The sequence below is a fragment of the Scomber scombrus genome, chromosome 15 (genome assembly GCF_963691925.1).
Source record: "Scomber scombrus chromosome 15, fScoSco1.1, whole genome shotgun sequence".
NCBI lineage: Eukaryota > Metazoa > Chordata > Actinopteri > Scombriformes > Scombridae > Scomber > Scomber scombrus.
In genome coordinates, this window is record NC_084984.1 from 28,776,837 (window position 1) to 28,794,573 (window position 17,737).

A 17,737-nucleotide genomic window follows, 5' to 3' on the forward strand; every position below is an offset into this window, starting at 1 on the left:
CAGTTGTTATTATTGGAATGCACAGCCACGTCAGAGGTATCACTACTCAGAACTGAACCCAAGTTTCTGTAGTGGTGGAAAAGCGATCTGCTCGTGACAACTTGTGCACCACTTGATGACAATTAAATTATGTGTTTGAGATTATTATTATGTTGTTTGTGAAAGATAGCCACAATTATAGAGCAATAGAATGTATGATGAATTGAAATATTTTCCAAAGAAACAGTCTTTGGGTAACTGTTAATAATTATACTCATTGAGATATATTTTGGAACTTAACTCCATCAAACACAAATAAGGATAATATGACAATGGTGTCTTGATTTGTTTTGTTTTGTTTTTCAAGTCAGTCACAAAGTTTTATTTTACATGACTTATTTCCCACTAGGTTGATACCTTTAGCATCAACTTTGATAACCAAGTTGTACAGATTTGTAATTTATGTACTTCGGTTTGAACATTTTATTTGTTTATATTTTTTCTTTATTGGTGAACATTGCTAAGCCTGGTTTTTATATGGTGTGTTTAATACAATGTCCTTGCCACCAGATATTTGCTATTTTAAGCAGTTGTAATATGCTTACCATATATTGTGCACATCCATCTATGGTGTATCCAATAAAGTTAAATGAATAAAATGATGTACTCCCACTTGGTAAAACAGGGAATTGATTATATTTTGTCATCATCCTTAAATGGGCAGGGAGTTTAATACATGGTTCACTGCACAGTCAAGTTACATTAATATGAATATAATATGAAAAATATCTCTAAAATCACGAAATTGTTACTCCATACCAAGTACAACTCAAATTTGCTGATGAAGACCACAGGATGCGATTGAAAGACCTGGAAGCAGCTAGTAATTGGACCTTGGGTTAAGATAATTTTGTCAAACGGTTATTCACCATGTTAATATGGAACTTTCCCACTCCAGAAGACTGGGACTGTGAAGCTATGTATATGCCTGGTCAACAACAATGTTGAGTTACATGCTCAGTTGATATTAAGACATGACTAATCAACGGTTCATCTTTTTTTTTTTCTGACCAGACTACTTGTCATATACAGGTCTGTAAAATTGCAGATCATAATGATGGACATGGGTCCTATTTCAAACATTTGCAAGTGTGTAAAACAGCCCGATATTAGTTAGACATCTGCTTTAAACTTTAAACTGACCTATTTAGCTCTGCATGCTCCCTAACAATCAAATACTGTGAAATAACCAGCTGGATTCCTCACTGAACTGATGGATGATGATGTTTCTCACAGCATTAACATATGCATTTATGTGGGAACAGTGGTTTTACTGATGTAACTGGTCATGTTTTATTTGAACCATGGATCAATCATTTGTAATGATGTTTAAGAGACGGAACATGTAGAATCAGCATGAGCTGAATGGTGAATGCACACCAAAGAAAAGGCATCGAAGAGAAGACCACACACCAAGCACCAATTGTTTCATTGTATAACCTATGTTTTGCCACACTTGGTCTTTCTTTAGGCAAATTTGAGTGGTAGGTAGCCTCACACACACACACACACACACACACACACACACACACACACACACACACACACACACACACACACACACACACACTGTACTGAATTCCATTCATTGTGGAAAGCCTAACCCAAACTCTTACCCTGACCTTAATCATAACCAAATTATGCCTAATCCTAACCTGAATTCACACCTCAACACCAACCTTAATCAAGACATCAGAAATGACATTTGTTCATTTGTTATAAGCACTTAAGACATTTATATTATTATGGCTACATGCTGCACATCATTTTTGTTTAGAATTTTCTCAAATTCTGCTTTATGTAATAAGTATTTTAGAAACATTAGCAACTACATCAAATGTGTGCTTGAACAGTGTTGTACTGATTGTACTGTTTGAGGAACTGAGCCTCATCATCAGTTGTGGTTGTGGGGACACCTTTTCATCTCTCAGCAAACACTGACACGTTGAATGACAGTTGTTCAAGTGTCCTTTCAAGATGCCCTATAATGGTTCAAAAGTAGTTCCAAAATGTAAGCTGTGCCAGTGTCCAGGAAGCTGCCTGGCTGTCAGCTGGACATCCCCTCTGAGTGTTCCAGTAACATCAGAATACGTTGTTATCATAATCAATGGGCCTATTCTGCTCAGATTTATGCATACAGTGTGCATTCTGCAGCTTCATACATCTTGTAGATTAACAGTTTAATATGCTGCACTTTTTTGAAAAAGTCCAAAACAGCTGTTGACAGTCTTTGTTGGATCTGTTTGAGGAAAACAGAGGCTCTAAATCACCAAACTTGTCATCAACAGAACATACAAATTAATGTATTATTGTAATCCAAGTGACTGGCCACAATATTTTTCTAGTAGTGGCTGAGCATGGTAGGGACTAGGTAACCATGCTAACTTGGTACTTCAGTGATGGTATAAACAGTGTTTAAATAGGAGCCCAGCTGACACATCCGTATTAGCTTTATCGGCCAATTTTAGCTTATTGGAGATAAAATGGTACTTGCATATGAAAACACATGTAAGTACCAAGTGCATACGATATAGTTGAGGTAGTTTAGAAGCAGTGTCTCCATTAATCTGTCCATGACACAGCACTGGCAACTGTATTTTTACCCTTAAAAATGTCCTACTCACGGAATATCTTTGTCTCAACTTCATTACTGTTAAACCAAAGGTAAGGGATCCTGTGTTAAAGAACACATGTCAAGTCATTTCGCAGTATTGCACCACTAGGGTCTATTCTATTCCCTTTGGTTATGTACATACAACAACGCATTAATATACTGCATACAGTATATATTAGACACAATAAAACAGTTTGACAAACTATAATGGACAATATGTAGGATATGTAGTACTTATAGTGGAAAGAAAGATGATCTGTGAACATGGTATGTACACCATAGGAAGGAAGGGAATGGATGAGTTCTTAAGGTTTGTGTTTTAGAGGATAGGGTAAAGTAGCATGAGTTCAGTTGGGCTATGGGTTTAGGGCGTACTCACACTAGGCAAACGTACCGTGCCCAAGCAAGTTTGCCCCCTTAAATCCGGATTATTTGGTTAGTGTGAGTGCAAGTGTACCGTGCTTGAGTACGGTACACTTCCCTGGTACGGTACGGTTGGAAGAGGTGTGCTTAGCACGGTACACTTGGTCACGCATGCACACTAGGGATTCATATTTTTCCCGAAAATAAAACATTTTAAATTCCGGGAAAAGAAGCCAATTTTCCAGGAATCCCGGGAAATCGACGATTTTTAAAAGGCAACACTAGCTGAGCCCTGGTCATTTCACAAGCAACACTAAATGCAACGCGGAGACATAATGTATGTATGGGTTCCCAATACAACCATTTTTTGTGTATTATTTTATCATTATTAAGGCAAAAGAACTCAATTTATGTCCATGGACATTATAATGAAAAGGCTAAAGGCTTAATATTAGTTTGCATCCAGCGTGCTGCGTGGACTTCATTACATCTGCTGCACCGCTGCTACCACAATTATGAAATGCTAAGTTTATTGTCTGTGACTGTGACCTTCATAAAAGTAATATTTTACAAATCTGTATTATATAAACTAACGAAATTCATTAAAGTCATTTGGCGACTTCTAAGTCATTAAACTAAGTCTTACTTTTACTGGAGTAAAGAGTTGAATCAGGACGTCTGCTTTTACACAAGTATCTAGTACTGCATACTACACAGGCATGACTCAGAAGAACAAGCTTGTACTTTTTAATCATAGTTTGTTGTGTTAACTGATCGGCTGTGTTGTGTTTTACCGGCGCACAGCACGCCAACACACACCTGTGCATGTTTTATGAGAGTAAACTGTCTATATGTTTTTGCGAAATGTGTCGGAGGCAACCATGCTTGAGTACACTTGGGTTTGAGGTAATGTGAGTGCGGGCCAGCGGGGGACAGGGGAGGGGGGACATCCTTCAGCATGGTACGGAACAACTGGTCCTAGTGTGAGTGTGCCCTTAGAGTACCTTTAACCAGCCTGAAAATTGTGATTTGTGAGACTTTGTGGTCTGTGATGTGTGATGTTGTATTTAGTGTTCTGTCAGGTGCAGAGTGTGTCTTGAGTCAAGGGAGTCCCTGAGAATAGCCTGTGCTTTGTTCCTGCAGTGGTTGGTATACAGACACTCTATGCTTGGGAGACATGAAAGTGATTATTTCTGTAGTTTGAAATATAATGATGACCTCATGTTATGATTCAGTAAATTATATACAATTTGCAATATCCTAGTGGTTTCTATGTTTAGTCTGTTACTTCTCAAAACAAACCTTTCACCAACCATCTGTCTGGCAGAGCATAGCTATTATTCAGTCTGACATAGCCATCCATCCCATCTGTTGTCCACTGTCTTGTATGTTCACTTTTTTATTGAAGAGAAGGTGATTTAGCACACTGAACTCTTTTCATCATTATTGTATGACCAATATTTCAGCCACACTTGTACTTTCGCAAGGGAGTTCAATACAAGTGTCAGCCTTACATTGATACACACACACACACACACACACACACACACACACACACACACACACACACACACACACACACACACACACACACACACACACACACACACACACACACACATATGCTTGGAGTTGTTGTTAAGCTGCAGAAGAAGTCTGCGTCCCTGATGGTATTGCATCATGGATGAATAATGATGAATGTCTCATTTAAACTGTCAGGGAAAATATACAGTATTTATCATAAAAAATTGGCATGCATTTATTCTTGTTTGTTTGTTATTGTTTTGTTTTCCAAAAAGTTCAACTTTAACATTTGGGAAAATGATGGTTAAGGATGTTAAGTCCATATGGTTTCATACAACTATGGCTTGATTAGTTTTGCTTGTGGCTTTGTTAGAGTGAGAATGCTAAAGACAGTAATACAAGCAGTAAAACAGTAGATAGTCATTCACATTCAAACAGGCATCTTAACTTCTCAATAACACTCGAGCAGAGAACCTGGAATGCAGCAGCCATCTTAACTCTTAACCTCCAGATGCTCAAGCAGCATTGAACTTTACACCAGCTATCCAACAGGGACCCCTGCAGGTGTTAAGCAGTATGAGCAAATGAATTGGATTGGTAATAGGCTGGCCCGCCATCTGGGTTAAGCAGGCACAAAATAAATAAAGTACATAGTATATTGCAGTGGATCATTTATGCATTTTATTACTATTATACATTTGTGTTTTCTTAATTTGTTTTGAGTTCAGTTTCTGCATGTCTCAATTAATTATTTTCTTGTTTTTATATTTGATGTGCAGTATATACACACCAACTAGTTACATAGTAAAAAGCTAGCATTCACAGACAGACATCACAGGTTGTGTCTTATATGGCTTGTGCATTATTTTGTTGGATTTGTCAGTATTGCACATAAATGTATTGTACACATGTGAAACTGAAGGACATAAAGAAGGTGTGTGTTGGGGGCATGTCAGGAGGTGAGAGGTCTCCACAGAGCACAGTTAAAGGGTTGTAAATGCATTTTGAATAAAGATTATTTCCTTAAAGATTTTACTGCACCACAAGGTTGATTTTACAGTTTGTATCAAATATTAAGCATAAAGATGGCAAAGTATATATCTAGCAAGCTATCTATTATCCATCTAATATTTTATTCAGCATGTCAGCTTTGGACAGGTTTAAACATGAAACCAATGTAGAGAATAAGTTCTACATACATTTGTAAGGCATCATTAATACATTTTAATCCATACACTTGTTTAATGGGACGACTGTGGCTCAGGAGTTAGAGCAGCCACTAATCTGAAGATTGGCGGTTCGATTCCCGGCTTCTCCAGTCTGCATGTCAATGTGTCCTCGGGCAAGATACTTAACCCAAATTGGTCCCGATGGCTGTGCAAACGGTTTGGGTTTTGTGTGTGTGTGTGTGTGTGTGTGTGTGTGTGTGTGTGTGTGTGTGTGTGTGTGTGTGTGTGTGTGTGTGTGTGTGTGTGTGTGTGTGTGTGTGTGTGTGTGTGTGTGTGTGAGTGTTAGTTTCCCTCCTGATGAAAAAGTTTGCACCCTGCATGGTATCTCCTGTCATCAGTGTATGAGTGTGTGTGAATAAGTGAATGTGACATGTAGTGTAAAAGTGGTTTCCGTGGTCAAAACACTAGAACGGTGCTATATAAGAACAGTCCATTTACCTTTAATCACAAGAAAGTCTTGCTATGTGACCCACTTTACCAACTGTAGTAGCGTCAGTTTGGACTTGACTGACCCAAACACTCTAAACAACATATGATTAAGCAAACTAGTGAGTAGAACTGTCTCAAAATCATCCAATTCAATCAATCAATTTCTACCATAATGGCTAGTTTACTCCATCATAAGGTTATCTTATAGAGCAAAGTATCTCTATTTTTCACTGGAAGGGCACTTCTTCTTTTATACAGTGCACCCTTAGAGCTCTTTTTCATTGAAAGGGCACCTAATTCTCTTCATCTGTATGTTAGACATTGTTTTAGGGGAAACCTAAATTGCACTGTTTCTATTTTTTGTTCACTTGAAGTGCACACATACAGAACCTCCGACTCATGGCAGCTCATCGGGCACTGCATTACATCGTCTTCATCTAAAGGACACCGCTGATGATTGTCTGCATGGAGACTGGAACAATGGTAAGAGACTTAAAGGAGACTTATTATGATCATTTCCAGCTCTATATGTTTATTCTGGGACTCCACTAGACTAGCTTTGCATGATTCACTTTCCAAAAAAACTCTTTATTATTATTATACTGGCCCTTTATGTGACCCCTCAGTTCAGCCTCTGTCTCTAACAGGTAAGTTTATCTCTTTAAGACCCCCTTCCTGATGAGCCCACTCTGCTCTGATTGGCCAGCTTTCTGGAAGCCTGCTGAGGGTCAGTTGTATCAAGTTGTTTTAAGTTACTGCAATTGAAAACCCAACATTTCTTTACAGCTTTACTGCTTCAACTTTTAAAAGCCTAAATAACAGGACACTTTATTGTGAAAAATACACAGGAAATTAAACATGTTCCTCAATGAATTAGCAGGGCTTCCTCAGCAGCACTAAAAACAAGCTGACACAACAACCTATATGGAGAAATTTGGAGCTCTTTGTTCAGAGCTGAAGAGCTGCAGACGAACAGCACACCACCAACAGGTAAACAACTCATTTTACTTTGCCATACTGTGTGATGAAAACACTCATCACATACCAGGTTGACTAGAGCCATGACTCAGTGTGACTACCCCCAAAACAATGGAAAATTGTCAACAGTGGAGCAGTAAACTCACACACTGGGCGTTGAGCAAATGACCATATAAAGAAATCTGTCACGTCGTCTCAGGCTCCAAGTAGAAAAAACTGTTCAAAACCAAATGTTCAGAGCAGTCTGAAGCTGGGGATTTTTCTCACAGGGATGACTTGCTGGTGCTCAAGCACCCCTAAATCGGATCTCAACACATTAAATAAATAATAATTGTTTTGTTTTTTTCTGAAAAATTATTTAATGAAATTTAAATGATTTTTTGAGCCTGTCTGTTAGAAACGGGACAAACACTTATACTAGAGGTTCAAATGGTTTTATTTGAACAGGTTTAATGTACTTTGGATAGTTCTGTCATTAATATTGTTTTTCCCTCAAGGTTCATTAACTATCTAACCCTAACCTCTCTGAACCATTATTATTATACATCATAGTAGACCACTCTATGTATTCATATTTCTTGTTGTAATTTACGTTATCTAGTGAAATGAGTAATTTAGCAGGGGGTTTGAACACTTGCAGGGCATTGTGTGTCAAATTCTCATTAGGAGCTGAGCCCCCCTAAAGGTCTGATCTTAGAATCACCCCCCCTGATCAGGACTGACTGCTTTCTGTGGGTTGGCACTATAGAATGTTGTTCTGACATCATCTGTCTTAACAGTGAGTCCCAGGCTGATGGTAGCTGTCAGGGTGTCATCCCAGTCTCTGCCTCATCCACATCGAAGCGAGCACAGAGGTTGAGCTCCTCAGCTAGAGAGTCGCTGCTGCTGGTGGGTGAGTCCTTGCTGTCTTTGTAGTTGGTAATGTGCTGGATGCCTCGTCACACACAACGGGGGTCTCCACTGTTGAAGTGGTATTCTATCTTGTAATTAAGTATATTTACTTACAGAAATTCTGAAGTAGTTGTATTTCAATTTTTTTCTATTTTCTGCTACTTTATAACTTTACTCCACCAGATTTTTAGTTACTTTGTAGATTACGATCTTAACAGCTTATAATGAAACTTGTGAAACTTGTGGGTTTATAAATATAGTTATAGTGAGTTATACAATAAATCTATATAACTGTTATATAGTAAAATAAACCACCCAGAAGTAGCCTATAGAAAAAAGGTTTGATTTAGTTCCACCTCAACCAGCTACAATACTAAAATTCTGTTTAGATATCAGTTCATTTGTAATAATCCAATCATGTAATAAATGATAATGATAATGGTACAGTAATAATAATTAGGAAAAGTAATAGTAGTAGCAACAGTAGTAGTAATAGAGTGAGTTGCAAGTAGACGTTTATTTATTACATTGCATTACATTTTAGCCAATGAGGCTTCATCTTCAAACAATATTTTAAAATATTAGATATAAGAGATATAACCACATTTGACTGACTGGATATTTAGAGGCTGTTTTTAAAATCTGTCTTCATATTACAAACTGCTTTCACTCAGAAAACTGTTCAGTAGATACTGAATCCTCTGTGAAGCACTTGTGAAGGTGCTTTATAAATAACGATTTTAATGTATTTATTTATCATTTGCAGTAGTGATATAAATATGAAATATGTCAGATTTGGTTGTAAATTCTTTTTTTTCTTTTTTTTTAAACAACAGCTGAAATAGTGAACAGACTCACCTAAATGCCCCACACGCATTGTGGACGACGACATGCATTTTATATGAGCTGTGAGATCTGCTGAAGCTCAAACTCATTGGCTAAAATTGGACAATGCTGTGTTCCGATTGGCTGCGGTGGCTGTCATTTAATCTAACTCTGCCAATACACTTAACCACTGACCCACTAACACAGATCCATGAGTCAGGAGCCACCTTGAGAGGAAAAAGCTGAAGGAGCTAGGTACTTCGCAATTTGTAGGATTTTACTGACACAGTTATTTCCTGCTGAACTGATGGATGAACTGTATTGTTTACCCATGCTTGATGCGCGGTGGAGAATGAGAACAACCCGCCCAGCCAGCTGGTAGAAAAGGTACAGTTGTGATTGAAGGTTCATATAAAGCCAGTCTTATCTTTAGTCCTAGTGTTTGAAAGATTTCAGCATTATGTGTTTAGGTTTAGCTCTGATGAACGCCCCACAATCACCGCAGCACAGCTAGCTTGTATTTGTGTGTTCTGTAGCTAATCTTTTTCTTTTTTCTCCTCGTTTTAAACTTTGAAGTAGCCGCGTTTCAAATGGAAGCTAAAACCAAACTCAAGTTGGAGGTAATATTTATTCCTGGGCTGGCTTTTGTTTATTAGACTGTTCTTGTATTAGTAGTTCAGCTGTGCATAGCTGATACATGTATTGAGTTTATTCAGGCACGGGTACGTAGGCCTACCAGTAGCAAGAGTTCACAGATTGCGACACAGTTTTTGTAACCTAAAAATCGATGTGTCTGGCTGTGTTAAAGCCTTGTGGCAGCTGTCCGTGTGTGACGGTAACGAGTCAGTAAGTTATTGATCAAAGGAACAAAGTCACATTCTCTACATTGTAGTTTCTCCTCAGTCCTCACACTGTAAGGGCGTAGATAGACCCCACGCTGTCATGAGTAAGCAAGGCAATGATGTCATGTAACAGAGTGAATGCCCACATTGTCTCAGTTCAGCCTGTTACACTGGAGGACATGATCTAATGTGTATTTAATGTATGTATATTGAGACTCATTTACTTATATATAGATATAGATATATACACATATATCTACACACACACACACACACACATACATACATAAACATATACAAAGCAGAGTAAACATAGTATTGTTGTTGCCACACAGGCACATATTGCATAATGTCTGCAGCCATAGAAATTGCTGGCAGTCAGGGGACGGGACGGGACGGGGGGGGGGGGGGGGGGGGGGTTTATTGTGTAATCCGGACACAATGAAGGAATCTGGGGCAATAGGACGTGTTGACGGGCCGCTGCTGCCAGGCAGACCCCTGCGTACAGCGACCGGGTCCGGCCTGGCACGGCTGAACCGACGGTGAACGTTGCTGTAATATAACCAGCCATTTTTTATCACGTGTGTTCCAAATTTAGGCTTGATGTCATATGTTGCCTCGTTAGAAGAAAAGACAAAAGGGAGTGATCATCCCTGCATCACAACAGCCATGTTGTTTAAAATGTGAACGTGTAAAATCTCTGCTCAGTGATCTATGAATATAGAGAAAGAAAACTTCTCTTAACACTCATGGCTGCTATTTCACCTGGTAAAATTGTATCATGTGAATTTGAAACAATTTCTCTGAATTGAAAGTTGTCTAGTAGAGCACCAAATAACTGAGACTGAGTTTAGTATCACATCAAATCTTCAGACACAAGTGAATTCCACAGTAGAGCTAGTTGAAGCTATACATGAGTCATAATCACAGCCTTAATCATTTACTTCCTATATGTTGACCTGCACTAAGGATGGAATGCAGTCCGGTCAGAAAAATGTACCACACCCTTAACCTCCTGTGTCATAAACTGTTGTCTATCTGCAGCAGACATAATTAACATCAGTTATGTGGAAGTGTGTGTGTAATGCAGCTCTTGGGTAACAGACTGTGTGTGTGTGTCTGTGTTTGAGCCTCTGCCTGGCCACGTGTTCTGATTACAGCTGTAGGTAGTCCTTTGTTCCTTCCTCTCTGGATGTATGGAAGCTTGGATGCCCAAAACAGGCTGAGTTGCCTTGTTTAGTACCACTCCACTGGAAAGAGATATTTTAAACCCAGGAGTAGAGGTTATTACTCTTTAAGATGGTAATTGGCCAATCTTAATGTATTTTTACTGTATTTATACTTTTTCTACTAAAGTCAATGCTTAAGTATAACTTTAACTATCAAAAAAGAAGGTTGAAGTACAGTCAGGAAGAATGTACAGGGTTTGAATCTTTGAATCTCTGTTCTAAATATGTTTGGAATATCTTACCTAGTGCACATACGCACAGGGTATAACACTAACTGAACCTTATTTCAAACCTTTTGGTACTGATTATAAAATCTTGGAAATAATGAAAAATCCCAATCACAAGTTCCCACAGCTCAACATTCTTCAGATAACTTTTTTTATCTGACAGCCTAAAACCCAAAGTTACACACTTTAATGGAATGTTGGATGAGTAGAAGCAGCACATCTCTTCATTTGAGAATTTGAAACCATAAAACATTTAGAATTGCTTGCTAAAAATCACATAAACAGTTATTATGAAAATTAGGAATGCAAACTTAAAGCAATTTCCCTAGTTGATGGTTGGCCACATTAACAATCGGTAGCGGATTAATCGTTAACAATTCATAAAATATAGCGGATTAGGAATTTAAAGACTTGATGAAATAACATCAGTAAAATCTAACTTGAAGGAAATATTTGTTATCTTTTTAAGTTATTAACTCAAAAGCAATATGAATTCATTACAGAACAACAGAACATGTAAATATATCACATTCTATTGAATCTGAGCTGAATTTATATAAAACCACAGCTGATTTGGACCATAGTGTATTTTGTATCAGATTGTGGATCATATATCTAGATACATATTAAATAATCTGAGAGGGTGTTTGTAGGAATGGTGTCTGATAGCATGTTCTCTGTATATCTATTATCAAATCTTGTTTATTTGATTTACCTTTCAACTTTTGCATGTAAGTAAAACAACTGAAACTCAAATATATCTGATCAGCTTTTGTTAGCTAAGACATCAGAAATGTGTGAAAATGAGAAAAAAACTGCATAATGTATGAAATGTGTATTCAATATATCTGCTGTCTGTCCTCATTCAGAACTAGGAAGCTGATCAGATTTAAATGTTTACATGATATGAATCAAAGTTTAAGTGGGAGACTGTTTTTTTTCTCTTTGGTTGCACTGGGAACAGAATCCAAAACTGTACTGACTATTGGAACCAGTCCCTAGATGTGTGTTTACACTTGACACTGACATTTAAAACCTCTCACTGTCTGTTTTTTTCCATTCCATCCCCATTCCACAGATTTCCTCCAGTCTGGTGGATTGATCCAATGTGGAAGTTACTGTTACTGTATACAGACATCATGGTGTACAGTTAAAGACTTCTGAGCATATTGACAGTAGCAAGCCAAGATAATATGCAATCAATCAAGCAAGAGATGGACTCCAGTGAGTCCTACAGTGGAGACGATGCCTTGGTCCTGGCTGTGGCCTTACAAGGGGCTAACAGAGACCTAATGGGCCATAAAATCTCTGCTATGCCATTCAAGGCTAAAACTAGCTGTCGCAGAAAAAGGGAGTTTATCCCAGATGAGAAGAAAGACATTGTTTACTGGGAGAGGCGGCGCAAAAACAATGAAGCAGCCAAGCGCTCAAGGGAGAAGAGGCGCATCAACGACATGGTGCTGGAGAACAAGCTGATGGCCCTGGGAGAGGAGAACGCCTCCCTCAAAGCTGAGCTGCTGTCGCTGAAGCTGAAGTTTGGTCTGGTGAGCTCGGCAGCATACGCCCAGGAAGTCCAGAAGTTATCCACCACCGCCAACCTCTTTCAGGAGTTTGTCACACCTAATGCTGGCCATTCTTCTAGCAGGGATTTGGAACCTCTTCACCTGCGCAGCAGCTGCATATCAGTCATCAAGCATTCACCTCACATGCCGGAGACGTGTACGGCAACTCAGGGTAGCTTAACTATCTGCAGGAACACAGAGGTCAAGCCAGAACCAGCAGAGAATGGCAATTATGCACAGGAGAGGAGCAGTCCCTATGAACTCTATAGGAACTACATGGCCAGCCCTTTGTCCAGAGTCTACTCCCAACCTGCTTCACTCCTGCAGATCACCAGGTCATCCAGTAACTCCCCCAGGAGCTCTGACGATGGTGCTGTAAGCAAATCATCAGATGGTGAGGATGAGCAGCAGGTCCCCAAAGGCTTGATTCCATCTGTAGCTGACCCAAGGAGTGTCATTGTCTCCACACACAAAGTGCCAGATGCCAGTTGTTCAGCTTTGCCCCATAAACTGCGGATCAAAGCCAAAAGCATCCAAAGCATCCAAATCAAAGTGGAGGCCATCGACCCTGAATACGAGTCGTCCGGAAAGTCGTCCTCTCCCGCTAACATTTTAGAGGGACGATGCTATCAGACCAGTAAGGACTCTTCAGAGTACACTCAGTCTCCTCTGTGCCCTTTGTCAGTACAGGTCACCAACATGCAAGACTGGACCCAGCGGTCTGAGCAGTGGCACAAAAGCAGCACAGAAACACTGCAGGATGGCTGCAAGAGTAGCAGGGTAAACCTGAGCCCTGTCTCTAGCAAAACCATTGTGGATGTAAAAGAACCTTCCTATGCACACTCAGACACTGAGAACTTGTATCTAAAGCAGGGCCTTGCCAACCTGTCTGCTAAAGTGGCCTCTCTGAAAAGACTCATCACAACACAGCAAGGGACTGTGATCGAGTCAACCAAAAGCACCACTGATCATCACGAGTCATTATCAAAAGGTTGTTTCCCTAAATGACCTTTTGTATGTTCTGCATTTCCACTGTATTCACTGTTGCACTGTGTGGTTGATATTAGAGTTAAGCAATGTTTCCATTACTGTATATTTTCAAATATAAGGTGTTGAAATGAGTGCAGCGTCAGACATGAACAGCTGATCACTAATAAAAGCTAATTAAAAAACACTGATTAGGAGACTTAGCTGTATTGTATGATGACAGTCATACAGTATATACTCGCCACTCTACTGCTCACAGTGTATTTTATTTAACAGGATTATGTCCTTAGGGGATGCTAGAAGGATTTTAATATGAAACATCTGCACAGGTGTGTTGACTTTCATTAACAGCAGCTTCATCAAATAATGGTGAAAAGTGGAATTAACTGGTGAAGATTTTCTGTTTTTAGGATAAACTTAGTGAGAGCAGCAGAGTGGTTCATATGATCAGGTTAATGCTGGGATAATGTACATTATACTGAATTTATCAAAACTACAGGTAACCATGGCAATCAAACATATTTACTAAAATGTGATCAAAGACAAAATGGGGAATTTGATATAAAGACCAGTAACATACACAGGTTTGATGTAAACACCTGGCTCTCTCTGCAGGGGAGGTGTAGCATACATAAACAATGTCTGCCCACTATTTGAGAATGCACAGTAAATGATGTGTGACAGACATGATTCATGTGTAGAGCATTGTTATGTGTGAAGCTTTTTCTTTTTCTTTTACCAAATGATTTCTGACTGCTGTCACTGTGCTCTGCCCGTCAGCAAACACCTACTGTCACTGAACACTGTTCTGCTTAGATTCTGTGGAGCTGGATGAAGCACCAGTTATTAGTACAGCTGGCTCCAACATGCTCTGCTGCCCTTTACATTACAAACTGGGGTGGGTTGGTATTCTGGGATTCTAATCTGGTCATTCTTTGCCTTAAAACTGAGATCAGTAGTGTTTTTCATTCACGTAGTATGGCTTTCGTATCCACCTGTCAGATCTACAGCAGACACTGGAGCTGGACACTCTTACTTTTACTTTAGAGCAGTGTTGATGAGGATTGTCAGATTGTTACATGTCAGGACTTTATTTTATGGGTTTGTCATTTATAGAAGACACATCCTAAAAAGTACTATGCAGCTTGGTACTTACATCGGAACACTTCAGATTGAAATGAATTGCTAATGTGACCTCAGTCAGTGCACAGCAGGTCAGCTGAATATGCAAAAATGTGACCTTAAACAAACATTTAATGTACTATATATGGACAATAACGTTTCCAAGAATAAATTCATTTATATTTACTTGAGTGAAAATGGAGCTTTTCTGTCAAGGACATTCATATTTTCATCCACATCACTTTCTTTCCAGTAAATGATCAGAAAATCTCTGAAAGCTAAAATACAACATTTCCATTCTCTTGTCCTGGTTGCTTCCCTTCAACATGCCAGTGAACAAAACTGTATCCTTGTTCATGTTGCAGTCAATGATATCGTCACTGTATTCCAACAATTCACAGACTTCACATTACACACTCCATCATCTCTGCTATACAGTAGCTACACAAAAATACAACTTTTGGCTTAAAGCCCTTAAGTGTGACTTAAACAGGCTCTTCTACATTCACTGTTCTCTGGTTTCTCTTGAAAGGAACTCTAAATATTCACTGGTTAAATTGAGTGTGTGACACTGACACTGGCTGAGGGGAACGCAACTGGATTTGATCAATGTCCATGCCAAAGAAAGCTCTGAAGTACAATACATTTTTTTGATCAAAAAGTCAGCGTTCTATCTTTACAGTTATTGTAGCTCGCAAAGTTTCATCAAACTGTTTATTTATGAGTTTTGTAGTCATCTGGGGATGATTGCATCATACCTTGTCATGACATGCTCAATGATAAGTGTTGACTTCAGTCAGCCCGAGATGATATGATGTCAGATTATGCAGTTCATTTCAAAAGAATGGTGTGTTTGCTTTTGTTGTCATAGTCTGGAATATAATGATGGTGGTAACTCCATTTTCTCAGCAGCTTGAAGTCCAGCTACCTGTATCTGAAACACTTTTCTCAAGATTTATTGTAATGGTGAGGTTTTGTTTACAATAAATGTCCTGTCACTGAATAATCCTGCTTTCTGCCTGTGTTTTTCTTGATGTTTACTTATGTCACTCAAAGGACCGGTATGTAGGATTTAGCGGAGAGGCCTGCTCCCTACATATGTAGGACTCATTCTGAGGTAACAAAAACACAACAATTCTTATTTTCAGGTGATTATACACTAATGAAAACATACTTCTGAATATTATATTCTGTTTCTGCTAGATCTGCCCATTAATCTCAAAACAACATTTTGGTGAATTTACAATCAGATATGACTAGTATTTCTTTTACATACATTTTTAAATATATATTACAATTACTTTTCAGCATTTTGTTATTTATTTGTCAAATCTTAATATGTATATAGCCTCAGATTCATAATTTGTATTGGCAGTGAGTGCTTCATAGTAATCACTGTGCAAATAACAAATATAGAATAGAATAGAAAGTCTTTATTGTCATTGTACAAAGCACAACGAAACTGAGATGCCGTCTTTAAAGTGCAGAAACAAAAATAAATAAATAATTGCCATTATTTAATGCAGTTTAGTGCATTTATGGGGAGGGGAGAGGGCAGCCGATAATGTTCTGGGCTGTGGTGATGACCCTCTGGAGCGCTATCCTCTCTGCAGCTGTGCAGCTGGAGAACCACACACACATGCAGTAGGTCAACATGCTCTCAATGGAGCAACAATAAAAGGACACAAGCAGTTTTTGTGAGAGTTGTTTATTCCTGAGTACTCTCAGGAAGTACAATCTCTGCTGTGCCTTCTTAATAATAGCAGTGGTGTTGATGCTCCAGGTCAGGTCTTCCTCTATGTGAACTCCCAGAAACCAGAAGTCTGTGACCCTCTCCACACAGTCCCCACCGATGAACAGGGGCGGAGTGTCCGTTTTATTTCTCCTGTAGTCTATGACCAGCTCCTTTGTCTTGGTAGTGTTCAGTGACATGTTGTTTTTTGTGCACCACACTGACAACTGCTCCACTTCGTCCCCATATGCAGACTCATCCCCCCCAGAGATGAGCCCCACCACAGTGGTATCATCAGCGAACTTGATGATGCTGTTGCTGGAGTGGACGGGGGTGCAGTCGTGGGTGTAGAAGGTGTAGAGTAGGGGGCTCAGCACACAGCCCTGAGGTGATCCAGTATTTAGGCTGAGCTCTGAGGAGATGTGGGGGCCTACTCTCACCCTCTGAGAGCAGTCAGACAGGAAGTCCTTGATCCAGAGGCAGATGGAGTGAGATATTCCCAGGTCTGACAGCTTGTTCACCAGTCTGTTGGGGATGATGGTGTTAAACACCGAACTGAAGTCCACAAAAAGCAGCACAAAGACACTTTTAAGAACAGTAATTGTGTATTTTTTAAAATACTCAAATATGTTCAGCATGATTAATCCAAAAATAGTATCACTAATTTACAGCAAATCGTTTTTATAAATATAATGGAAAAACTAAGAATAATAGCTTGTGTTTGCTACACTCAACGATGGAGGAACCCAAAGAAGAACAATCCTCTCTGAAGCTTCATCCAGTCACCAAGCTCCTCTTATCTAGATTTAATACCAGTCTGTCTGAAGTGAAGTTTCTGATGTACAACTTCAGTTATGAGCCAGTATTTGATAGGCCACACTGGTGAAGTTCTGATTGACGGCAGCCATGGTTTTAGACCAATTATGCTCATTTATAGAATAATGGTGTATCTCAGCCCCATGGTGGCATACTAAATTTGGTGTTTGATACAGTTGAAATCCATCTCATTGCTCTTTTTCAGTTTATTTAAATAAGCCTTGGAGGATTTTTTTTGTAGAGCACATTAAGTTATAAATGTGTATCAAATTGCAAATCAATCAGACTCTGATAGAAAAATATTGTGTGACTTCTGCTGTTTCATTAA

General features: G+C 39.1%; 1 protein-coding gene across 1 annotated transcript; it reads left to right on the plus strand.

The window, feature by feature from the left end:
• Positions 1-9,113: 9,113 nt before the first annotated feature.
• nfil3 (nuclear factor, interleukin 3 regulated) lies at positions 9,114-15,861 on the plus strand. Its single transcript, XM_062435035.1, is given in 3 exon segments — positions 9,114-9,279; positions 12,269-13,656; positions 13,659-15,861. Coding segments are annotated over 2 exon segments (1,335 nt in total). The 5' UTR covers positions 9,114-9,279; positions 12,269-12,383; the 3' UTR covers positions 13,721-15,861.
• The last annotated feature ends 1,876 nt before the right edge of the window (positions 15,862-17,737 follow it).